This window comes from Pagrus major, chromosome 20 (assembly GCF_040436345.1).
Source record: "Pagrus major chromosome 20, Pma_NU_1.0".
NCBI classification, from domain to species: Eukaryota; Metazoa; Chordata; class Actinopteri; order Spariformes; family Sparidae; genus Pagrus; species Pagrus major.
The window spans coordinates 13,128,984-13,155,445 of NC_133234.1; the positions used below are offsets into that span (position 1 = coordinate 13,128,984).

At 42.5% G+C, this 26,462-nt stretch overlaps 1 protein-coding gene across 1 annotated transcript in view; it reads right to left on the bottom strand.

The window, feature by feature from the left end:
* The window catches only part of ankfn1b (ankyrin repeat and fibronectin type III domain containing 1b), a 115,018-nt gene that overhangs the window by 18,484 nt on the left and 70,072 nt on the right, over window positions 1–26,462 (bottom strand). Inside the window, exons 5-7 of the mRNA XM_073490194.1 lie at window positions 16,487–16,609; window positions 1,151–1,370; window positions 737–944 (exon numbers count right to left, since the gene is read on the bottom strand). Of these exons, the coding sequence (XP_073346295.1) occupies window positions 737–944; window positions 1,151–1,370; window positions 16,487–16,609 (551 nt within the window). The remainder of the gene's footprint in view (window positions 1–736; window positions 945–1,150; window positions 1,371–16,486; window positions 16,610–26,462) is intronic.

The following is a 26,462-nucleotide window of genomic DNA, read 5'->3' on the forward strand; positions in this document are numbered from 1 at the left end:
GCTGAGCTATGCTAAAGATTTAAACTTACATAAGGAGTAAAAAAAAAACTACAGATCTGTCAGTATGCGAGAGATGTGGTTTTAGGTCTCACTCAGAAAAAGATTATCAACAGAATAAGTTGTGATTGGCAGGAGTTAACTAACTTTTGGTTATTCAACATATGACACATGATTTGACTGGCTAAGGGATGAGGCAAATCCAATTACTTCAACTACTTCAGTCACTATAGTGGGATTCACCTCTAGGGAAGCCAAGGTTCTATTAACAAAAGCTGCCAAAATACAAAGAAAATTTGGATTACATACGAGAATTTATGAGAGAGACATTGTTGTGACCCCAGAAGATATTTGGCTATTTTTTTTAAATGATAAAAAAATGAGACTCTTGACTCTAATGATTATCTTTGTGCAATTGCATGGACTGTAACAAAAGGCTCAATAGCCTTTATCAACTTTGTGTGACCTCTCTTTAAAATATGTTTTGGGTTTCACTGCCAGTCGGTTATCAGTTAATCAGTCACAGAAAATGAACACAGTCCAGCACATTTGTGTTTGTGCTACACAGTCTGATAAAAAGAGTTTTCTTCACGTGAAGAGCACATCGGACTGCATCGACTGTCAGTTTGTGCAATGTGCTGTATTTTGGATTTGTTCCATTAACATTCAAATGATCACCGTGTCCTCGCCCCCCTCTGACTGGGTAGGTACTACAGGTACGTCGTGTTCCTCTACTCACAGTGGGGGCTCTCCTTGGCACCGGCTCGCAGCAGCAGCTTGGCCATGGGCACGTTGTTGGTCATGATAGCAATATCGAGGGGCAGGAGGCCCTCGCTGTTTGGGGTGTTGAGGTCCAGCTCCTCCAGACTGTACTGCGACAGGAGCAGCTGGACCAAGTCCAACTCCTGGTGCTCCACTGCCTCGAACAGCGCTTCATTACTCTGGAACTGTGATACAAAGAAAGTTTACATGAAGTGTACACCAGCAGAATATTTCTCACAATATATTTTCTGTCACGCTCTGCTACAGCTAGATGATTGGGTGTATGATGTCACAACCCAAAGTTCTCTTCTATATGTTTTCCCTGACTATTTTTAGACGACAATGTTCCTCAGCTTGTTATTTTTTCCTTCTCCTTCTTTTTCTGACTTACTATGGTGGTTTTGCGCAGCCTCTCTTTGTCTCCTCCCCGTCCTGACACCAGACTGTCCTCCAGGGCAGGGGGGTTGGTGCCCGTACGGAACTTTCCAGACAAGTTGCGGTATAGGCGGCGAGCCGCGCTTGGCGAGGACAGGCTGGCCGACTTGCGGGCCGGGGCCGGCTGGTGGGCCTGGTCCCCCCTCATCGGCTGCGTCATCTTGGCAGTGTCCGCCCTGGAGGAGAGATGGGTGGGCGAGAGTCAAGAGGGATACTGTGGATGAGAGAACGGAGTGGAATATGACATCTGATTCAGCACATACACCCTGTGAAGCTTGGTCACGAATCCATTATGAGAGTTGACGTCTCTAAAGATAATCACTGCCCTCAGAGACAAATGCGAAGGTGTAACAACGTCAAAGGAAGCCTCTACATATAGCACTAAAAAAAGCCAGTCCTCTCTTCTCCTTTTCACTTCTTTACAGATTTCCAGTTTATCTCCACAAACTGTAACTTGCCTAATGCTATTAAATTTTAACAATAATGTGTGCTACTATCAGACAAAAGCCTTTTTTTCGGTATAAAATTTAGGGGTTAGGGTTAAAGGGGGAATAAAGAAAAAAATCCCTGAAAGGAAGGAAGGAAGGCTCACTGCTTGGTTAACTGTCACCCTGCAAGCTTAGATTCTGTCTCTGTAAAACAGCACCAGAGACAATGATTCACATTGCGCTCTAGATCAGCTCTGCACAACAATTGTTGAAACACATTTAATACCTGGTGTTGATGTGGCAGTATGTATGGCAGTTTCTATCAAGACAAATATTGTGAAGAAATGTTGACTTGTGACCTCCTGTCACAGGCTGCATATGTAGAAAGGTGTACAGCTGATCTACAACTTGATTATTAAAGGAATAATACATTTACATAGTTCACGATTTGTTTTTTAATCCAATTACTACCACAACTCCAACATATGATCTTCAGCCCCCTGGGAAGGGGGTCTGAACACCAGACCAAGAACCACTGATCTATGGCATGGTGATAAATGACACTGATCTGCCAAATGGGCACCATGTTGGCAGCATTCTGCACTGGTGATGCCTGCCTGGTGGCTGGCTTGCCAGTACTGCTCCAAAACGTCATCTCTTCCTTCTGAGCTTCAAAAGACTCTGCATCTCTTGCCACTGGTGTCTTGGCATCGCTGGTATGACGACAATGCTGCCCCTCTTCTGTCTGCCATGGGAACTATGTAGATGACATTGTGTTTCTAGGGTGAGTCTGATACGTGCTGTTCACACACTCTCAACTGCTGAAGGAAATGTCAGCAGGACTCTACAAGTGATGGTGACAGACTCCGTGACCGGCCTCACCGAACAGACGCAGAGATAAATGAATTCCTCAAGGACGCACTTTCAACAGCTTTCTCTCCTTCTGTTCTCTGTCCTCCCCTGACATCTTCTGAACTTGTTTCTCTTCTTATCATCTTCTCCCTTATTCCCCTTGCTCTTGGCCTTTCATTCTTTACTCTTATCTCCTTGTTGCCTTGCATTTCTCTCCTATCATCCCCTGACTTCTCTCTCTCTAACACCTCACTTCTTACCTCGATTCAACTCTAATCAAATAATCTTTCTGAAATAGATACAGTTATTCAGCTCACAAAAAGCCTCCAAACTCACTTTATGTTAATAAAAAAGAACGAGATAAAAATGATCCATATTTAATGAATGGGAGCAGTGACATCTTTTGGCATTTGCTGACCTAATCAGTAGAAGACTTTGCAGACGAACCAAAACGATCATGATTTGAATCCCTTGCAGCAGTCAGTGTGTTCGTCTCTAGCCATGTGTCCCTTTTAAGTCCTTGAGAAATGCTCGCTTATTATCAATCACTCGGGGAAACATCATCAGTTAAATACCGCAAATGTAAATGTTTTTCTTAAAAAGCAACGGTTTGAACAGGGGCAGGCAGAGGTTGAGGAAAGTAAATAAAGGTTGAGTTACGTTGGGCCATCATGCCATATGCCAAGAAGTATCACACAGGCCAAGAACAGATTTGTCAAGGTGAGAACATCTGTAGGAAAAATGTTATTTATACTCCCGCTCCGCTATGGACGTGTGAGCCCACACGAAACACACACACACACACACACACACACACAAACCCTCCCCTAACACATGCAGTTTGTACAACAGCTGACAGCGGCCCACATAGTAGACTTTAAAGCAGCTCCAAGCCCCCGCAACAAGACCTTTTTCACAGGGCCGATACACCTAAAATACCCCCGATCCCCATCCCTTCCCGCTCTGTCCCATCCATCTCCACTCCATCCCGTAATAGAGGCCTTATTTTAGACATCCTCGTGTTCCCGGCTGGGCCTAACCTATTCCAGGGTTCCAGATAAAGCGCGGCAGGTATTTGGAATAATTTTTCCATGGGCCTGGCCCGGAAGATAAAACAAGAGATATATTTGCAATGCGTGTGCTGGTATCCCATTTCAAAGAGAAAGCCCATTGGAATCCAGCCCCGGGCTTATTGTTATTTGCCTGAGATGGAACAGACAACTTTTTTCTGTCGGCAGGACAGTGCCCCATCACTCTCTGACGACATTAGGGAGTGTATAACGTGGTATGGGGTGTGTGTGTCTTTACTTTCAAAGACTTGCTGCATCCTACACGTGAGATTGGGATGTCATTCCCCAATGACATGCCCCCTACCCCAGAGAAAGGTGAAAGACAGTCCTATCACATAAAACAGAGAAACAATACACAATCATACTATAACACAGTGTCAAACAGAGTGCATTAGAAAGAGAATGTGTGATGAAAAGAAATGAATGCTTTTGACATAATTCAGCTTTTCAGCAACCCATTTATCCATACTGTAAGCTGATGACCTTTATGATGACTAGAAGCTTTGGACACCTTGTCCAATCAGTGGCCCCCACTGCAAACAAACTTTTATTTTAATGTTATGTACATTGTAAGTAGTTTTCCACACAACAGCAGGAAACGGTAAAGTTAGTAACTTTGCTGAGGAGTTGGAGGTGTGCAGCCCATCATCTGCAGCTCAATGTGACTGCTCCTTGTTGCTACATTACTCCCTGCAGTACTTTACACTGACCTGCTGACAATAAATGTCGTGTAGATGCATTCAAACAACAACAGTGGTTAGTGCCAACCTCATTGTCAAATACACTGTTTCCTGTGACTGCTTCACAAAAAAGACATCCCTATATTTTATGATTTGAATGCTTTTAATGTGAAGCAGCTTAACAAGATGAAAACTTTTACAGTTGGGGTCTAATAGAATGAAACTTTGTTCACTGGCTATTGTTGAAGTAATGCTGATCATAAATAGTTTCAAATACTGGTCCTGATTCATTGGAAATCTTAATAAGAACGAATTAACCCAAACTTTTAAGAAGGCATATAAAAATCTTCCATCTTGCCATAAAAATGGGTAAAATATTTGAACTAAATGAAAACTGACAACAGAAGCTGGTTACAGTTGTTTTAGGAATGACACAAACCAGACATGTCTGCTTTATCATCAACACCTTCACCATCTTGCAGGCATTGCTTCTGGACTACCACTGTGACAAAAATCGGAATAAATAACCAAAGATCAAAGCTCAAAGACATCACATACACACAGAGTCTATGTCACACATTTTCCTACACTTTTACCAGGTTTGGGAAACAGGAAGCAGTTGTTCTGGGAAACCAAAGTCTCGTGCAAAAGCCAGACTCTGTGTTTGGCCCCCGATCAATCCCACATCAAATGCACCCGGCCCACTACAGTGAGACTGCATCAGCCCGACAAACAATCAACACCCCCAAGCTGCAAACACACATACACGCAGCATCCGCTTTATTAGTTATATCAGCCTGTTTACACAAACAGTTCAGACCTCAAGACGGTGAGTCACATGTCAACAAAGACTCATATAAAATACTCAGACAGAGTCTAGACAATTTGGTGTTTGACTAAAAGTCAAGATGGGGAAGACCTATGATTGAAAAAAATCCGAAAGAAAATTGTTGGTTTCAGCATCGCAGAATTTCTGAGATTTTTTGGGCAAGCTAAAAGGCAGCCACAAGTATGCACCCGACAGCTCATAACAGTGGTGCGCAAAGGGAAATCTCACTCACACACACACACACACACACACTTCAAAGCAAATCTGCATACCAGAAGCGGAGTGGAAAATGTTGCTTAGTCTGATGACTCCCGTTCATGTTGCAAAATATAATTGACATGGTCAACCTATAAATAAGACTGAATCCAACCAACAGTAACCACAAATACATGCATTCAAGGAAACACTGCCGATAAGACTGAATTCCCAAATTCAAATCTGAGCATCTTGTTGAGCTAGAAATGAAATCCTCCACAGCTAATAGACCCCTTCTGGGGGTTCAACTTTGTCACAATCCGGAGTCAGTTACTCCTATCTCACCTTCTCTAGTAAAGTTTCTTTGATTCTGACTCATTTTTTTCTCATTTTTGTTGTCCCTCCCACACTTTTCTTTTTCTCTTTTTGTCACTCTCGAACACGCAAGATTTGTTTTTGTTTCAACCCCCTCTACCTCTCATGAGGTGTTACGCATTCTTGACATTTGCTAATGCAACTCAGGGACAAATTAGAAACAAAAAAAACTATTTTAAAATCATTAATTGTTCAGCCCTACTGGGTAATGTAGGAGTGTTTAGGACAAGTTGGAACTTGAATGTGGGCAGAAAATCATATTCTTGGCCAGAGAGTCCTGCTTCTATAAATAGAGATAACATTAATCTAATCTAGAAACAATAGAACATTTCTTCACAACACATACAGGTACAAGGAGTCTGAAGCTACACGATTTGCTGCATAGCACCGTATTACCATGTAGATGACAAACAAAGACATTACACTGATTGCTGCCCAAATGAGCTACAGCAGCACAAAGACAGATATGCTGATATTGAGGAACAACACTATAATTATGTTTAAATGACAAAAGCTCACAATGCAACTATATATGGACACCTACATAACAGTAATTTGTCCAAAAGAGCTTCAAGGTAAAGAAACGGAAAAGTTTTCTTTTCTTTTTTAACACCTCCTTCTGCTTTTTGTTTTTTCCCATCTTTTCTTCTCATTTCTTTCTGCTCCACCTCACACCTCAACTCCATCTTCCATCCTTTGCCATCGCAGCGTGTCACAAGGTCTCCCAGGTCAGCTGTGCGCTGACAGGACCCCCCCCACCCTTTTTCCAAACCCCCTCACACGGCTAGTTTACTGCCACGAGAACGCATAAATCTCTGCCGCATGTTAGCGTGTGTCTAATCGTGTTTATTACACACAGGCACAAATGACCATTCATATTAGTTGACGTGTATTGCATTGGTTGTCTGCGTCGGGTCAAGTCCCATAAAACAAACAAAGAACTGGAGGTAGGTAGATGGATATATGGAGAGAGAAAAGGCAAAGAGCGGCACCAGAAGGACAGTGCTCGCTGAAAGCAGGGTGGTGGGGGTCAGAGAGAGGCAGACAGTGAGAGGAGAAAGTTGCACAAACTCACACACACAGACACAGACACACACACACACACAGACACACACACACACACACACACACACACACACACACACACACACACACACACAGTATGCTGGCTGCTCTAAATGTGGCTTGTAGAAGGAAATTCTGAAATCTGAGTCTTGGCACCAGACAGGCTGGAAGCAGGCAGGCTGCTGGACGCACAGAGGGAGAGAGAGAGAGAGAGAGAGAGAGAGAGAGAGAGAGAGAGGGAGAGAGAGAGAGAGAGAGAGAGAGAAAGGGGGGGGAGAATTCATATATCGGTCCCCTCTGTTTGGCTCTTATCAGCTTATAGGCAACATGAGGCCAAGCCAACACTGTGACCTGCAACCCCTCATGCACACTATGTTAGCATGGTAACACAACAAACGCAGACACTCACATATTAAAACACACGCATGCATACGTGCAGTCCTGTGTTGAGATTTAACTTGATTTTACAGCCGAGAAGACACTCAGAGCGACTCTTAAGGCTCTCATGTTTTATAGATGAAATTTTATCGAGGGGGTGTATCAGGTGTGTGCACAAGCGTGTTAATGTTTCAGTGGTGCACATTTGCTAAAAACATCCCCTTTCGCCTGATCCCCGAAGTGTACAGTACACACAGCGAGATGCGGATGGATTACCCTACCAGATGTGCATTGGAAAAGACTGGCCTGGAAGCAAATGTACCTGATCAGCAAGATTATTAACACAGACTGTGGTGTTCAAATGATGTTCTTTTTGATAACGAGCGGCCTCTTGAGTGCTGAGAAAACATTATGAGGCTGTCGCACTGCAGGCAGCAGACAGCACGACTGATACCAGACAGGATAAAGCCATGTTCAAAGTTCTTTTGTTTACACCAGATTTACACCATCAAGATGACATTTTTCCATCCAGTTTTGGTAATCCACTGTCTGCTGTAGTCTCAACTTCCTCTTTCTGATAAGATGAGATGGTGCTCTGCATGTCACGCTTGTTGTGTGGTGATATTTGATTGCGTGAGTCAGGCTGCTCTCTTGCGGCCTCTCTCATCTGTTTGTGAAAATCCCAGAACATTGTTTGACTGTGATATGCTATGATCCGCGCTAAGATCACTGGCACCCAAGTTGGTTCTTTCACATCTGCTGTTAGTCACAGTTAGACAAAAAGTAAGTGAACTGGAAAAGCCTGTAGGCATTCTGTTTTTACTTATGCTTTTAACTCATACGCGACTCACTTTGAAGTGTGCGCCGTGTTCATAATTGGGGAGTCGGACACCAGGTACACACTATGCTGCACTGTGTGCTCCCACATGAACGCGCTTTATCTTTGCCCTTTATCTACACAGCTTTTTTTTCCTGTCTCTCCTTTTATCTTGTCCTCTTCTTCTCACTTTCTCTCTCTCTCCCTTGGGAGAACGGCAGAGAAAGAGTGGGCGGTCCGCTGTATGTTTAACCTTTGAAGTGGGCCTGCTGTGCCGAGCAAGGCCTGCCACCTGTTGGCTCTGTGTGTGTGCATGTGTTGTGTGTGCACGCAGAGGTAAATCTCTCTAATTTTGATGAGCAGAGACAACAGCGGAGTCACCATGGGGATGTGGTGGCGGGCAGCGTCCGACGTTCTCAGGAGGGGGGGGGGGCTTCCAAGGTGGGATCACACACACACAAACATACACACAACCCCTCCTCTGTCAGAGGCTTGGTGACACCATGTCTCCCACGGCGATCGTGGGCCCAGCCTGGGTGGCTCCAGGCCTTCTGTGTGTCTCAGTGTGTGTGTGTGTGTGTGTGTGTGTGTGTGTGTCACACCAAAGGGGTCCCTGCCTGGGCCGCCATATGCCACCCACCCAGCCAGGGAGAGGAGAGGGGCGGGGGCGACCCCTGGCCACTGAATCCACCAGTTGGCCCATTCTCTCAGTCACACGCCGGCCGGGCGCCATGTTTAAAGTCCCACGGCTGTTTATCTGGGTTCAGGATGGAGGGAGGTGGTTGGGTCTGTACGTGTGTGTGTGTGGGGGGGTCTTTTCTCCTAACTGTGATACATCCTTTGTAAAGAGGATAATGTGCATGCTCCCACACAAATATATGGATAGATGGATAAATGCATAGAGCGGAGAAAAGGTGGCGTTGAGTGACAACATGATGACACAAACCCATCTGACATCAGCAACAACATCAGACTCTTTCAGTTAAATCAACCAGACTTTATCACGATTAAATCAACAAATCATGTTGTTGCAGTCAAACTTTAAATCTGTTCTCCTCTCAGCTGCTGTTTCAGAGCAAAATCGTTGCAACGCTCCTCCACCCCATTCACCTCCACTTCATCATATCCAGTGCCAAGGTCGAGCTCACCAGAGTCCATCTCATCTCATGCAGATCTTCAACCATTCATCACCACCCAGCGTCTGATTCTCTCCTGATTGAGCAGAATTTCACCTATGGTCCATTGCGCTTTGATTTTAATCATAAAAAGAATTGAAAGAAAGGTGCTGACAATAATCAATGACATAAATGTATCTGATAATGGGAAAAGCTACTGTAAATGTCCGTGTCAAAAGTGATAAGATTACATTGTGAAATCACAGTGACTCAGTGGTACTGTCGCCTCAGTTCTGTGGTCCTCCTCAAGTTTCCTCCACCATCATAATATGAACATAGGTTAATTGTCCTGTTAGTGCTCTTAACCAAGACATTGGCATAGAACTAGAGTTGGTCCCTGGGCACTGTGCTGTGGCTGCCCACTGCTTCTCGGGGATGGGTTAAATTCAGAGAACAAAGTTTCTCTATTACCCCTTTTCAACCAAGGTGGTTCAGGTGCTGGTTCGGAGCCAGTACCTACTCTGGAACCAGTTCTTTGTGTTTTGACAGCCACACAATCCCGACAGCAACAAGGTAATTGGATAACAGAGGTTGTGGCATGATAAGACTGGGTAAGGTTAATGGGGGAAAACATCATCAGCTGTTTGAGTTAGTGGGAAAAGAAAATCATTCATATGAGAGAAAAATTGAGAAAACTCTTAACTTGCTCTCTCAGCGCTTCTGTTCCATTGTACTTTGACGTGGGTGTGGAGGTCTATGCTACCTGAGCTTCCTATCTCAATCTGTAAACCATTTTCCAAGACTAGTTTCAAACCACAAGCCTCCTGGGTCCCCAGCTGATTTTCTTTCTGCCTCTGACCCTGAACACAACCCTGACGCACACTCACAGAAAGTAGTCAGAGGGGTGCAGTTCCCCCAGCTTTGGTCGTCTTTTATCAGCTTATAAGCAACACATGGAGCCGCGCTAACCCTCTGACCCCACGGGCTGTCTGTCTCTGCACACACAAACAGAAACAAACACACAGACACACTACATTAACTCTCCCAATTTCGCAACTTCTAGCTCTCCCCTCTCTTTCCAACTCCACAGTCCAGTTTTCAGGGCTCTTTATCGCTCACTCTTGCTGTCTCTCTCCATCATCTTTTCAATCTGACTCTTCATCTACTTCAGTCTCTATCACTCTCACTCTCCCCTCTTCCATCCCTCTTACCTTTTTCAGTCTTCTCTGATATCCCTTTTTTATTCCCCTCTTCCCTTCACCCATTACTTCTCTCTTTCAGTCTACCTCCCTCCTTCCCTCCCTCCCCATGTTTCTCTGTGTCTGTGTGCTGAGTTGAGGTTTGGAGTGGAAACCAGAGTATCAAGTCGGAGACACACAGGACAAGAGGGAGCCAGCCTCATAAATCTCCCTTAGTGCAGCCCACATCATCCAGAGTCAAGAACACAGCGTGTTTGAATGTGTGTAAATACTTGAGTGCGTGTACTAGTGTGTGTGTATGGATGTCACACACATGATATTGTGCATGTTCATTTTTGTGCACGCAGATGATTATATGTGTGCGTGTATTTAATTTACTTAATCTTTGTGTGAGTGCATGTACTTGTGAATCTGCGCATGTGAGTGGGCTAATGTGCCTCTGTGCTTGTTTATTTGTGAGTGCATGTGTACGTACGTGTGTGTGTGTGTGTGTGTGTGTGTGTGTGTGTGTGAGAAAGAATAGCCCGGGGATTGTCCAAAAGCAGAGAGGTAAGCAGAAACTCTGCTCCCTCATGTGGACTGGAATCTGGAGTCTCTCATCTGGCCAACAACCCGTTCTCAACAAATGAATACTGCAGGCCAAGATGCAGTTGAAGTACAAACTTAATAGGACACTTGAAACAGTGTGAATGGTGAACAGTTTTGTTCTGGTAAAAATGTTTTCCATATCCTCAATGGTTTGTTGATAAAAACTAAACTTGTTTCAAGTGTCATCAAACAGCACAATTCTTTTTAAGGCTATTTTGTCAAAAAAATTGTGAAGGAAACAATCTCAACTTATCACCGATCAGATGTTTAAGTTTCCATTTTTTTCCTGTGCACACTAAGGACTTCTCATTCAAGTTGGCTTAAAAAATAAAAGCGTTAAAAAAGGCAAATGGAGGGCTATTAGCATCTGTATGATAACATGTTTCCTATAAAATGGCCAGCTAGGAAGGGACAGATACTGATTGGTGTTTACAGTCACCATTAAGGTTTAATGCGCGTTAGGCCCTCCTGCTATGGAGGCAGGCTAGCGGCCCATCGACTGTGCCTCGAGTGGCAGCTCCCAGTAAACACGGCCCAACCTGAACATAACAACACAGAGTGCAAGAGTGGACGGCATCCAACAAAGGGCCACAGGTTGGAATCAAACCTGGGCTGCCGCTGCGAGGACACAGCCTCTGTACATGGAGTGCATGCGACTGGGTCACCCCTAATGGCAGCTTCATTTAGCCATAAGAACGCTTCATAAATCACTTCGGTACTGTAGCTAGCCTAAAGCTATCTATCCAGAGTTGAGGCAGAGCAGCCAGAAGAAAGCAGAGGGACAACAAGAAAATATTTCCTCTATAAGATACGATTCAGTTTCTCACAAATCAGGAAACAAAGTTATAAAGCTGTGTTATTGTACTGTCATCTGTGAAGGTTAGAGTCCTTATACATGGGGCTGCATACGCCCATGAGTCCACGATGAGTCATCAACAAACTTTGTTATCATTTCTCAGGAAATAACAAACTCTAAAATACCATTAGGAATACCTAAAAATGATTTTTTTGCCATTGTTGGGCCTGATACTGTTGTGTATGTTAGTTATCGAGCAAGATAAAAACATTGTTGTGATAAAAACACTGAAACACTGATTTTGACTTCATGGGAACTTGACGAATATTCTCTGCAAAATAAGAAGACAAAAACAAGGCTTTATATTTTCTTTGACTAAAAGAGTAACGCCTGCACAATAACTCCAAACCACAGAGAATTATTTATTCATGTAGACAATGTTTTGATCCCAGTGTGATTGATATTTATTACATTGTGATTTCTAACATCCTTGTATTTATGACTACCCTATTTCTGATGTATTTTCAGCTGAAACTGTGAATAAAGAACAATAATTGAGTTTCCAGCCTAATATAGTGTCCACTTTATTATCTTGATCTTTTTCTGACACAGTGTTCTGCACTATTATGTGTGTCGAAGCTTTTCAGTGGTTAATATATTCTAAGAATAATATCATTTTATAGCAGCCACAAAGAAGAAGTAAAATATCAGACATTCCAGCACAAGTGCAAATCAGTCTCGTTCTGTCGTGATCTTTAACATTATGCTCTGATCGGTATTTCTAAAGAGAAAAATTATAGGGATCTATAACCTCCTCATTTGTCCGTCTCGTTTGAACTGACAGCTCTCAGCCACAGAAGAAAGGAGAAAAAATCTAAAGAGAGGATGAAAAGAAAGACTGGGGTAATATTAAATAAAATTAGAACCAAATGAGGCGAGTGGCACACTGTCCAAAACCACTTTACACCCGGGCCCCTTGAGCATGGCCCTTCTTTTTCCACCAAGACTTTGGTGATTTTCTCTATGTTCTTTTTTTTTTTATTCCCTTTGTGCACATTTCATAAGGATTAGCACTCGGTAGCCCCTGCTCCCCCTCACACACCCAACTTAACACAATGCTAACTATTACAATGTGTGTTTGCTCATGTATGTGTGTGAGCATGAATATTAAGGAGAAAATCAGACATGCAGACATGAGTTTATTCCACTGTGTGTGTGTGTGTGTCTGTCTGGGCGTGTGTTAATATATCGACTACGGGAAGGGGCGGCTGGATTTCTCTACCGACATCGAAGTTAAGATGTCATCCAAAGAGTGCTGTCAGCTCCGTTTTATCCCTGAAGACAGGGTGGCACCAGGCAGAGCGCAGGGGCCTTGAGGGGCTGAGGATGGAGAGGATTTAAACCCTCCAGCGAGAGCTGCATAACCACACACATCACAATCAAACGCTTACTGCTGCACTCTTTCAAATTTCAACTTTTATTAATGAAGTTTGAATGCTGAATTGTACATAACACGTTGATGTTTAAGTGCTTATGTATAGAGTTTCCTCTCCAGGCGTACTGCGGGGGAACTGCTATGGGAAATAAAAACTGCTTGGCTGACATACGTGGCTGCCTCTCCATTGTACTCCAGGGTTTTGGCAAAGGCCTGGAGCTCTGTCACCATGAGAGGATATGGAAATAAAGACTTATTTACTGGCCCTATGCTGGAACAGAACTGATGTCCCTTTACGGCCCCAATATTGTGTCCACGTCATGCGCAGGAAACAAGGCAGCAAATATACACACCAGTGGGATCTATGTGAGGCTGAGTGTATAAGTTTAGATATTGAAGTTCTCATAATGGAATGACTTCCCTCAGTGACATACAGCAGCAGACTGAGGCGAAATCTAATTCTCAAATGGCTTTTAGAGAACCAGCAGTCAAAATGAATTCTGATTCAATAGAAATCTCACAAGGCCACAATTTTTACCCAGTGATGTCACAGATGTGCACTGTAATTATTAATTCAAATGGTTTCCAGGAAAAAAAATAAAGTGTCAATACTTTTTCAGCAATCTTAACAGGCAGCAGATACCCTCTTATTTTCCCTTTAACACTCCCTGCCCCCCTTCTCTCCACCCCTACCCTAGAGCCCATTTACTATGATTACCAATAACAATAACACTGCCATTATCTTTTATTATCGCATTTTCCCAAGGCCCTGCCAGCTCTTACAGACTTTGATAAAGCTACAAAACAGCTCCTGTTTCAAGCCTGTATATGGGCTGCCTTGGCTCAGAATTCCCTTAATAGTCGCAGTTTGTTTGGGTATCTGACTAGAATCGACATAAACGGCAATGGTCCACTAAATAGATAGTAAAGTGTTAAGCCACCTGAGACTGTTTTACTGCAGAGGGCTGCTGGAAGGTTTCCAGATTGGTATTTAACACAATCCTTGTGTCGCTCTACTCTTAAAAGTTTTGATTTAAAGAGAGAAAGGAGGGGGGCAGCACGTAGATAAACATAATTAAACTTTAATCTAAAGTTGGTGGATGAAAGTACATTTCCGCAGTTCACTTTCATTGCAGGCAAATGCATTCTAGTGCTTTCTTTAACCATTTTACAGCCTCAGAATTCACACTATGAGATTATAGCCCAGATTTTCCACTTGCTGACAGTTTTTAGAGATCGCTGACAAAAGCCCCAGATCAGAAGCAAATCTGAGATTGCTCAGCGCTCACAAATCAGAGCTCGATTGCATTGACAGAACTATTAAAAGATGTGATCCAAAGGCTAACTAATGACTCACAGATGCCCGAAAGACATCAAGCAGGATAAATATCTGGTCATGTCAATGAGCTACAGCCAATAAGCTGGTCGAGAAGGAGAGGCCTGAGCACTGGAGCAGCAGCCACAAACCAATCCTTGTATCCAATCCAAATCAATGCACAAACTACTTGTTTCTTGTGGACATCACAGTGTTTCCCACACATATATTTAACATGGGTGGCCCGCCCAGGTATATTAACAGCCGCCCAAGTAAATTAAGCAACCCAATCAGCATTTTATAGGCTACTTTATTTTTATTTATTTATTTTTATCTATCTGTTTGCGAGAACAACGTAATCTGCGATCAATTAACTAAGTGACAATCAGTCGATCGATGCACTTTGGTTTTGATCGGCTATATAATGAACAAGCTGCTTCCACACACGACTCACCTGCTGTTAAAACTATTAAAACTTGTGTAGTGTGAGCAGTGCAGCTATCTGAAGAATTTAAAAGTCGTGCAGTCTAACCAATTAAGTATAAAATGTATAGCTTTGGGAGAATTACGGTTCATGGCTACTTAGCTCTCCAAATTTTACCTGTGCAATGAGCTGGTCCTGGTCTGAAAGATTAACAACACAATACGACAGATTGCTCAGAAAACTACAGGAAATACTATAAATGTCGAACAATTCCAAAAATGCAACTGACTAAGATAGATGCTACTAGCACACATGTTTTCCTTCTGACCGTGTTGATGACTATGCATTCCAGAGGAGCTGTGCCGGTCTTGTCAGGAGCTGTACCGACCTTGTTTCACCTCCCAGTAGCATGACTCAGCCCTCAACCTCGATTCTCTCCTCCTGGGGTCCCTTGTTTATTATGTCACAAAAGGCTAGTCACACTCCTGTAACGGTGGCTCGCCCTGGAGAAAGTCAGAATCCAGCTGTAGCCGAGCCCCCCTCATCCCTCTCGTAAATGAGCATGTCCAATCTACCCACTGTGTTTCATTAAAACCAGACTACATCAATCAGGGCCTGAACTTTAAAGGCCAGGTCCCCTCTCCAGCAACATGGGAGAAAAACACGGAGCAGTTAAAGTAAAGGACCTCACACTGAACACGCACTCCAACGCTCATACACTTAACACCACATTTCTGCTGGCGGACCACACATCGCAACATCAGTCCGAGACCACACAGTAGGTCTCGTAAGGCCGACAAAAGACCTCGTAAGACCTCACACCGGGCCCTTGCATGATTCGATAGGACCTCAGAGAATCCCACACCTGTAACTCCGCAAACCGCTTAGTGACTCTACTGAATAGCTACTGTAGTCCCAACACAGCAATTAGAAACCTGGAAACTGTTTAGACCCGTGACCGTTTGGACATTTTTTACTTGACAAAATTAAGTGCAAAGGAAGTGTTAGATCCGCTTTAACCCGGGGGCTATTTTCCCAATGGTGAGAGAAGCAGAGAGGAAGAGCCAAGAACACATAGCAGGAAGCTCAGGGGGGATGCCAGATGGACGGACGACAGGATGGATGGGTAGATAAACGAGTGGAGGCCAGGCAACAAGAGGGGGAGACTGGGAAGGAGTCCCATGGGTGGGGACGGGAAGGCAGCCTCGTGATGGAAAGCTTTCAAACTCCTTTCATCGGCTGCCTGAGGACTGGAGCTTTACAAGAGCAAGATGAGCCGGCGCCACTGGAGCTGCTTGGCGCTCCTCAACGAAACCCAGACGCAGAGACAGAGCAGGACCCTATCACCACTCCACCCACTCTCTGCACCCGCCCCAAACACCAGCCCCAGTCCTCATAGACCTCAGCCTTGACTTTGTACACAGACACTTCATAGCAAAGCTCAGCTGCAGTCGTCACTGTCTTGTTAGCCATTACTTTTTGGATTGCAACTGTGATCATTCTCCTTTTCAAAATCCCGATACTAATAACAGTTTATTAATATTTATTTCAGAACCTAAAAGCCACGTAGAGTGGTCTCAGCTCTGAGTATTGTCACTGCTTCCTGTCTTTTTTCATCATTAAATGAAGGAAGTAATGAAGGTCAGGTACACTCACACTACCTTGAATTTATTTATTAGGGATCATGAAAGACTGAGATTAAGTAGATTTAGAGATGGTCTTTGGTCTTACCAGTCCACACTAAGAGATCGTCTCCTGTAGGATGGAGGTCTGTCTGCGGAGGTCTTCTCTGCTTTGGGCACACGTTCTTTGAGGGATAGACGATGGGTAAATTTCGAGATCCCGGACTCTGACCTTGGGGAAAAAGCAAGAATAAATGGATCAGAATGAGACTCTACTTATTGGTTTACACATGCAGCTTAGGCAATCTTCAAGAAACTTTCTGTCTTGCACAATATTCCCTTGTCATACATTCTACATTCTTAGGAAGGAGTTCACAAAAGTAGTTAACATCCACTCTTTATATATAAATAAATACATGAATAATTGGTAATAAGAGATCACTGGGACTGGCATTTGTACTGTGGGTTTATCACCTCCAGCGCAATAGAAATTCTCTGCACCAAAAAGTTAAAATATCCAGCCAGGGTTAAATATTGCCAGAGAACACAAATGTTTTTCTCTTATGCCTAAAACCAAACTCAGTTTAGCAGAAATCACAATACTCAGTGGAAATGTAGCCCATGAAGTTGATAAACAGCGTAACAATGCTGCAGTTCCCAGAGGAAACATTAGGTTTCAGGGAAAGCCGCATACTTCCTGCCTAATTTTCTCCAAATCTTTTTCACATTAAAAAAAATGTGAAGTCACACACATTTTAATCTCCTCTACTGGGCTGCCAATGTCCCAGTTCAACTTTTCGCTCAAAATTAAAAACAGGAAATGTAATATTTCTTCCTTTCCAGCCCGGGATACATTTGATGAGACTCAGCACTGCAATATTGCTGTGGTAACAGTGGGGACTAATCAAAATGCAATAATATTCTCTATCAACGAGCCAAGCTCACAGAGGCACATTTGCCGGAGCACAGAAGAGTATGTGATGTTAAGATTCTCAAGACTTATGATCAAAGTTTTTTTAATTTTTTAATAAATGTAGCCAAAGGGAATAAAAATCTGTAGAGAACATTAAGGTAAGTTAAACATACTACAAGGATTTTTTAACTGATTTCAATTTAATACTGAGGCCTCTGCATGATCTACATAAGCAAACAAGACCATCAGCCAGAAGAGTGGCTATTCGATATAGTTATTCATGATGCCTGCCACCGGGTCAGATTCTGAAAGTTAAAACTATCTTCTATGACAGATTGCTAAGGTTGATTGAGGAGTCTCACAGCCTGAGGAGAGAATCGGCTCTGTAGTCTGGTGGTACTGCAGCGGATACTTCTGTATTGTCAGACAGCAATTGATTTATAACATAACATTATATGTTGCCTTTGCTACCAGGCTGTATCCTGCTGTTGGTTTAATATTATACAGACATAATATTACAAGGGAATATTAATAACTTTCTCACCAAAATTACTTTAACTATGGAAGCCCGAAATGGCCATGGGTCATATTATTTCCTCCATTTTCTCATGATAACGAGATCACAAGTTATTTACGTCATTATCACAGAATAACAAGTGGTGTTTGCCTGAGATAACGAGATAATTTTCTCGAGGAGTACACATTATAAGGGCAAAAATTCATGTGGTTTGCTTTGAAACTCCCAAAACCCACCCCACTCTTGTGAATCTCATTTTCTCATGATAAGTGATCTCGTTATCTCAGGAAAACAACATTTGTTATCTTGGGATAATGACATAAACAATGTCAATGTCACAATTTTTTTTTGGTTGTTTTTAGATCTCAAGAAAATTATCTCGTCATCTCAGGAAAATAATGTAACTCGTTATCACAGGAAAATGGAGGAAATAATATGTTCGACCCATGACTGTTTAGGGCATCCAAATCTGTTAGCTGTAGGTTTACATGAAGGCTAGCTTAGGAGTACGAATGGCACTCAAATGTTTACTTTGTTTCACCATTGTCATATTACAGTTAATAATCTTACAAAGCCACAAATAGATACATAACCGCATCGCTATGCATCCTGCCAACAGCTGTGTTTAAAAAAGAATTAGATGTGTCTTTCTTTCACTTGCTTACAAAAGAAAAGCATGTGCTAGCCAGATCAAGATCTGTATGACAGTAAGCGGTGGAAACACTACCACTTTTGTCCACAGGGGCCGCCAGAATAAACATATCATATTTTCTTGTAGCTGCTTTAAAGCACTGAAAAACCTTATAAAAGGAATTTTCTACAGGTCTTGCCATGAACATTTTTATTCTAATTGAATGACAGACGATTGCATAAAATGATGCCCAAGCATTGTCATCTTCACTCACCTAATCTCACACACATGCTGTTTCCATTTTATAATGAAATGATAAAACATTCCTAATACTGACTCATACGTACTCGCACACATACATGGCTCGCCTCTCAACATGAGCCAAAAAGCATTTTAGTCTCCATGGTGAACCCAGTTGGAGACAAACTGCAGGGATGGTTGGATTGAGGGGAGCACAGACTACTGGGGTGCACCCTGTCACTCAAAAACAAAACCCACTGTCCTTTTCTGTGAGATGTTGCAGAAATAAGAGTTCACATAAGGCTTTGATAAAAACAGGATTGATGAAATCGCACACAATAGGTCATGCCGTAACTTTGATTACTGAACAGTGACATGGATGAATGACAGTGTGGTAATGCGTCCAGTTGCACTTAATTCAATTGCCAAATTGGCATAATGTCACATGCTCATATTTTGGCATCCTGATGCAGAGGTCTGACAGGACTTCGAATGAGTTATTCAGATGTTCCTGTCCAAGAGACTGCTTTACTTCAGAAAGAGGACAAAAGGTCTGAGTCTCCTGTCAAATGTCATGCTTATAAGAGAGACTGATCAGATCTAAGAGAACGATTACACAAAAAGATCAATTGGATCAAGACCTTTAATGAATTATGGTCTTGTAAATGTTCCCATAGGTGTAAATAAAATACTGCTTTGACTTTGGAAATTGAAGTAAGACCATTTTAAAGTAACAGATCCATGCCAACCAGGCTTTGTTTTTTAAGCTGATATAAAAATAAATAAGATGGCCTCATTGCCAAAATTGTATTACATCCATCACTAAAAACAGGCAGCATCCACATCCTTGACAGGCATCATCAATCAACATTGTCTGAACACCAACTTAGAAACAGGATGACAAATGAAGAGTGCCTTTTGACATTCAATAAATCTTTTACAGATTGATAGTGGGCATTAAATCAAAGCATCTGGATCACACACTAGAAATAAACCTTCAGTATAATCATACAAAATACTTCTAAGAAAAGCTTCTCTATTGGACATTGGGAGGCATTTCCTCTTCATAGAAATAAAAACCATGAAAATATTATCTCATGCTCTACAACAGATTCTCCTTCTTCTTCTTGAGAGCAGCTGTTTCACTATAAAGACGTTGCCATAAGCTGAGATGAAAATACACGAGTTCTCATTCAAAATGACCTCATGCTATGGCTTATCTAGTAGAACAACCCCCCAGCCTTACTGCCTTCGTTCCCACTCCTACACCCTCAACTACTGTTTCCTGACCCTCCGCCAGCTTCTCCAAAGAGTTGGTTGACCTCGAAGACAAAGAGGCATATTTTCCTGTATGAATCACACAGATGGGGTGTGGGATTTTAGTCACATGGCAGAGCAACCCCTAATTGATGGTATTAAGTTAGGCTGGGCTTCTTCTTCTTCAAGGGATTTTAATTAAATTAGTAGCGATGCCGTGTGCCTGTCAGCTACTGCCAACCATTGATGCTAATATCCCTTTACGTAAACTGTAGATTTTGCTGGTCTGAGAAATTCTGATTCATAAATAGACCTCAGGAGTGATGGTTTGGATCATCATTGGTTGATAATAATTGCCTTGGTTAATATAGATCTAATATGTTTGGCCTGTGACCAATAGTTACATTAAGAGTTCCCCGTAAAAACTTCAAACAAACTTTTGGATCAAACGCATGACACGACACAACCATAGGATAATGACTTCAATGCCATGAAAACACACAGGATCATGACTTCAAAGACGCGGGGGCCAGTGGACATAGAGGAGGACTCAGGGAATCCCTTTGAGGGGTTTAGAGGCAAAATGGACATGCGAAGCAGGTGGGTTTCTGTGGAGGGGATCTGCTGGCAACTGCCTCTTGGCTCCCTGAGAGCCTCGACCCTGGCTCCGCCCCATGCAGCTGTCCCTGATAACATCATCACAGCAGGCGCACTACGATGATGCAATCCCCTTGAAGGCCCGCGCAGGATATCCCGGTCGATTATCCCCTCATGGGAATTATTTTCTCTTTCATTTTAAAGGTGTTGATTGCTGTTGAAGTCAGTCATTTGATTGATAGTTTTTCCTTATGGAACCGAAGCTAGCGGAGGATGCATCAAGTCAAATCACTAAAGATGATCTGACCTTGCAGTCATGTGATCCTATACACAGCCAGCCAGTCCTTTGGCACCTGCCAGACTGTCCTGTCCTCTTAGAAGAAAAATCCTTTAGACCTACTGAGGCAATGTAGGCACATCTGTATGTGCCCGTCCCTTGTCATTTCCCATCTCACGCATCAGCCGCTTTGCCCTGTTCTCACTAAACACAAAGGATATTATATTAAATCATTTTAGACCACATGCAGAACGGATGCAGATCACCCACTGAGCAAAGCTGCACAGCATGTGCATCAAACTGACAGCAGCTCTGCAGAGGAAGATATCTTAAAACTATTTTCTATTTTACTGGGATACTTCATATATTACTTTTTTTTGTCAGTTTGTCTTTTATGTAGCTACAAGTGCTTTACAGTGTGGCTCTAGAAAGTCCTGATGACTTGGTGATAATCACTAATCCAGGTAAATGTCTAAACATCTGGATTGGCATAACATTTTGAACATACAGTTCCAGGAAGTTGTGTTCTCAGCACTTTTGTGATAACACAACTTTTCCCGTAGCCCCACTATATGGCGGATTTTGAATGAATTGTCTCAGCAACTACTGGGTGGATACCATGAAATGTGGCACAACACATTTGAACAGGGATGCCCAAACTTTTTCCCTTAAAGGTCCAAAATTGAAACTTAATGGAGGGCAACAGGCCGAAAGCAAATACCTATTGTATTGTATTGTAAAGATGCAAAATGGTCCTATGATTCCAATTTTCCCATTTTGTGCAATTTGGCGCCCCCCAAAGTTTCTGAGTGTGACACCACTGTCGTAACTACAAATCCCAGGTCTGAAACAATTTGTCAGATGTAATATAAGCGCTAACTACAAACAAAACCCAAGTACATGAGGACGTGAATTAAACATGTATGTAACACTGTGATCCTACCCTCTCACTGAAGTTACATAGTGCAGAAACAAGTGATAGGGGGGTGGAGTTGCTGAGACAGAGACACCCATGTTCCACCAAAATGATTTTGAAGTTTTTTTAAGGTAAAAAGTTACATAATGTTGCTTTAAGAACAACAGCATCGAAGTTAATTTACTTCTGGAGGAGGTGGGGCTATGTGGACATTGCAACGGTGCATGTGTCAACATGCTGGGGAATAGATAGTAAAAGTGAAGATAGTGATATTTTTGACAGCACTAGCTCAGATTATGAAAAATCTAATTTAAAGAGCATTTTTCTTCAAAAAGAAAAAGAAACAGCATAAAGTCATTTATTTTGCATATTTAAATATTTAAATGTATTTATTTATGTATTTTATTTTGGCTGGAAACATCTGGTAGGCCAAATCAAACCTTAATGCTGACCACCTTTTGCCTGAAGGCCCCCTTTGGGCAGCCCAGCACTTGAACATTAAAATTTGTTTTTGACCAAATACTTGAAAAACTGCAGGCATTTCTGCCTCTGCAACTCTCAGTATAGTTTATTGCTATAAGCAAATGCTAGCACGCTAACACTATAAACTAAGATGGTACACATGGTAAACATTTCCCTATCAATCATCAGCATGTTTGCCATTGTGAGCACGTTAGCAGGCTGACATTAGCATTTAGCTTAAATACCAAAATACAACCTCAGAGAGCTGAATTGGGCTATTTTTTATTATGATGATAACCACTTGGAAGGAAACAAAACTGGAAAGTATATTTTTACAGTTGTTAATAACACATAAAATTCCAGTCTTAGCCTTTTGTGAAATTTATATTTGATTTAATTTCTAATAAAATCTTTTGTCCATCCTTTTATAGCCCCAGTGACTACAAGATGTGATGACTTTTCCTAATATATCCCTCCAATGTGAAAGCCCACCACTGCCTCGCTGCAATGTGACTTAGATTATGATCTTGCCAGCATTAGTAACTTTCCCCAGTCCTGCAGCACAAGAGTGCTTTTGTCAGCTCTGAATGGCTTGTGCGGCGATACGGAGAAAATGTTGACCTGCACTCACATACACACTTCAGACCCTCACACACACGTTCACACTGTCACCACGAAGGATCGCTTTCTTGCAAACAACTCACCTAATGTCACTTTCCCTCTCTGTTCTGTTGCCATGGCAGCAATTAACTGTTCAGAGGTATTCATGTGCAGAACAAATTCTGCTAAAGAACCGATTGTTCTTGCTCACAGTACACAAAGCTATCGACTGTGCACTTTGACCCCGCTCATAGCCTCAGTAACCCACTGCTATTTGAGAGCGGAGTTAAGACTGCGTGGAATTCTGGAAAAAACCACCACAGCTGAAAGACGTTGAACAGTGAACAGCAGGGAGAAGCTTATTTACACTGTAGACAAATTTAATTATTGTATAAGTGTGTTATTTTTAGATGAATATGTAATTTATGAGTTATTTCTTTGTAAAAGTAGTGATACAAATACAATTTTAGTATTATATTACTTGCATTTTTATTGTTGTTCAAAATCTCCTTCATTTAGTACTATGCATTTTCTTCTAATGAACATTATATTAACATTATATTTACATATGTGATTATTGGTAAGTAATAAGACAGGCATGCTCTGCAAAGCTTCAGATCATACTTTTGTGAGATGTGTTTCTACAGGGATACCACTGGAACCAGCAGAGAGCTATGCATTACACAATCTACGTGGTCTGTCTGAGGTTGGGCTGCCCTTAACCACAGATCGCATTTCAGATTACTAAGGCACAGACACTGTAGTAAATCATAAGCAGGACAGACAAATACCTGACCCTGTTTCGGCAATTATGGGCAATGGCTGCCTACCTAAAACAACTATTTTGGAAAGGAGGGAAAACAAAGCGCTAGGATTTCTTTCATCTCTGTCTCCTGCTACGGCTTCATATTGCTGCCAATGGAACTCTAATACACCAAAAAGAATGTGGGCACCCACCCATATAACAGATACATGCAAATTAAATGGATGCAAGCACACACGCTTGCTAGCGTGCGCACCCACACATAAACAAACCCAGTTTAATTCAGGAACATACCCCTCAATGTGTTTCATTAGGCAAACAAAAAGGCTTTCAGTGGTCCAATCATAAAAGAACGCAGCCAAGCTATGAACATTGCTAATTAAAATCCGCTCAAAGAAAGCCTTGTTTTCCACTCACCATCTCCATCCAAACCCATGTCTGTGTGTACGTCTCTCTACATGGTGGAGGCCGCTTTTATTTCACTTGGACCGCGGTCCCACCAGTAAAACATACTGATATTTCTTCAGGCTAACAAGCTTTTCCTTCAGTTGTGATACGATTACATTATCTGAATTGCTCGGAGTGTAATGTTTAATCGTTGGTAGCAGTGGGGGTCAATAAATGAGAAGCAATATCACAGTCGTCTGTTGCATAATACCTGGTGCACTCTGGAGTCTGATGAATCTGGCTTGTGTCTTACTATAAAGTATGAAGCAAAATGATACAGCGCGTGACTAAAAACAAGTCAACACAGAGCACATATGTTGATGAGAAGGGTAATTCTTCTGGCACCCAAAGGAGAGGGGAGGCATTTAACAGCCAGCTCATTGCCTTGACAAGTAAATCTTAACAATAACTGCCTCAACTTCAAGTGCTAATGATCTCATCATAATGCTACGTGCCAAGGAAGGGACTCTGTATCACCCTCATTCGCTGTCAATCCACCCACTATAGATATTTCCCTCCATCTCTTCATCTGCACGATTCTGGGTCACACTCATCGTTTCATCAAACGCCTCACTTTTATTACTTTGCTTTCTCTCACTCCTTTTTTTCCACAGAACTGGCACACATGGTACAAAATTTGTCGGGGAGACAAAAATGAGGGATGAATTCAGCGTCTTTTTTCTCTTTGGTTGGCTCCCTGTGGTGTTGGGTTTTGATACCATTCCCTCTGTGTCCCCCTCTGCGTTTGATGTGTGGCATAAGGCTGACTCAACACAGTGAGATATACCGATGATGGATTTGCAGTCAAATTAATCTTGAATTGAGCTGACAAGCGCATGGAAGCCAGCAAACTATTAGAGGCTGTAGCTGAAGTAGCATACCACTGAGAGGAAAGGGGGCAAAGCAAGCGGCACCAGAGATGGTTTTCTCTTTCCACTCGCTTTAGGTTAGCTGGGATAATAATGTGAAAGTGATTTGGAGGAAACTGATCTGGGGTAATTTAATAGCTATCACATCAGGGAGATGTGGTAACGGGCGATTGAACATACAGCAGCAGACACACATGAGTGCGCTACACACCTTCAGTACAAAGACACACGCACGATAATGTCAGTTGCTTCCCGAATCCAAGTTGAGCAGAGGCACTGACTTAATTAGTGGGCCACAATCCAGGAAAGACATACAGTAACATAATAACGTTCAAGTGTCTGGGGAGCTGGACTTATCTGATTGAACCTGAAAGACTTAGTGCTGCTGTCAAAAATCTGCAGCGACCTGACAACAGTCCCCAGTTGTCACACCACAACACATAACATCACATGACACTGTAACCCACGAATAATTCTGCACAGAATCTCATAATTCTCCGTATAAAACTCCAGCTGGTCGCAGAAAAGCTGATAAAACCTTGTGGAGCCTGGATCTTAACCCCCTGAATCAGTATGCTGCTGGCCTGTAAGGACTCATGGCTCACTGGCTGACGTGCTAAATATCGAATAAAGAGTGAATATGAGAGTGTTCATGTATTCCAATCTGAGTACATCTCTTTGCAATTTGCAGTTAATATGCTATCATTTATGTGAATAAGTCTAGATAGCTTATGCAAGTCCATGGTTGTGGATGCCTGTACCAGCCTCAGTTCTAGACTGAGGTTTTAGGAGGCCTGGCCTGACGGAGGTGGACACCCCTCTGGTATTATGTTTATGGCCTTGAAACAGCTTTAAACATAGACACACACACGCACAGGGCACCCCACTTTTCCCCATCAACCCACAATTGAGCACGGCGTCTAGATTCCAATCAGGGTCGAGCCAGCAGACTGAGGGGATTATTTATGCTGGAAAGGAGAAGGGAACCTCGAGGAGGGAGAGGGGACGTGTGCGTGTTTCTTGCATTTCCATACTTGTGAGAACCAAATGTCTATGTTGTGGACAGAACGTTGAGCAAAATCCTTCAAAGACAACATTTTTCCACAATTCAAAAGAACTCATTTGCAGGTTGGGTTTACAGTTTAAAGGATAAATTCACCCAAAAATGACAAATTCAGTCATCATCTACTCACACTCATGCAGATGAAGTTTTGTATCCCACAAAACATTTGTGGAGCTTCACAACAAAACAGTTTTGTAGCATTCTCCGAAAAAAAAACTGAAGTAGATGAGGACTCATTTTTTTTAAAACATAAAAACAACTGGAGAAAAAACACACAACCACATTAATTTGAAAAGACGTTATTTACACCCCTTTTTAAAGGTGCAATATATGAGAATTGGCCACCTGTCAAATTCATTCTCAAAACAGCTACAAGGCAACATATTACCAGATTAATGCTAACTGCTGGTAAGTGTAGCTACCCTTAGCTAGTTAGCTTAGTTGGCTGTGCCTCTAGTGGCCTGGGGAGTATTGGTGATTACACCACTGACATGGGAGCTTTAGGCCAAGATGGGCTCGCTAGTTAGCATGCA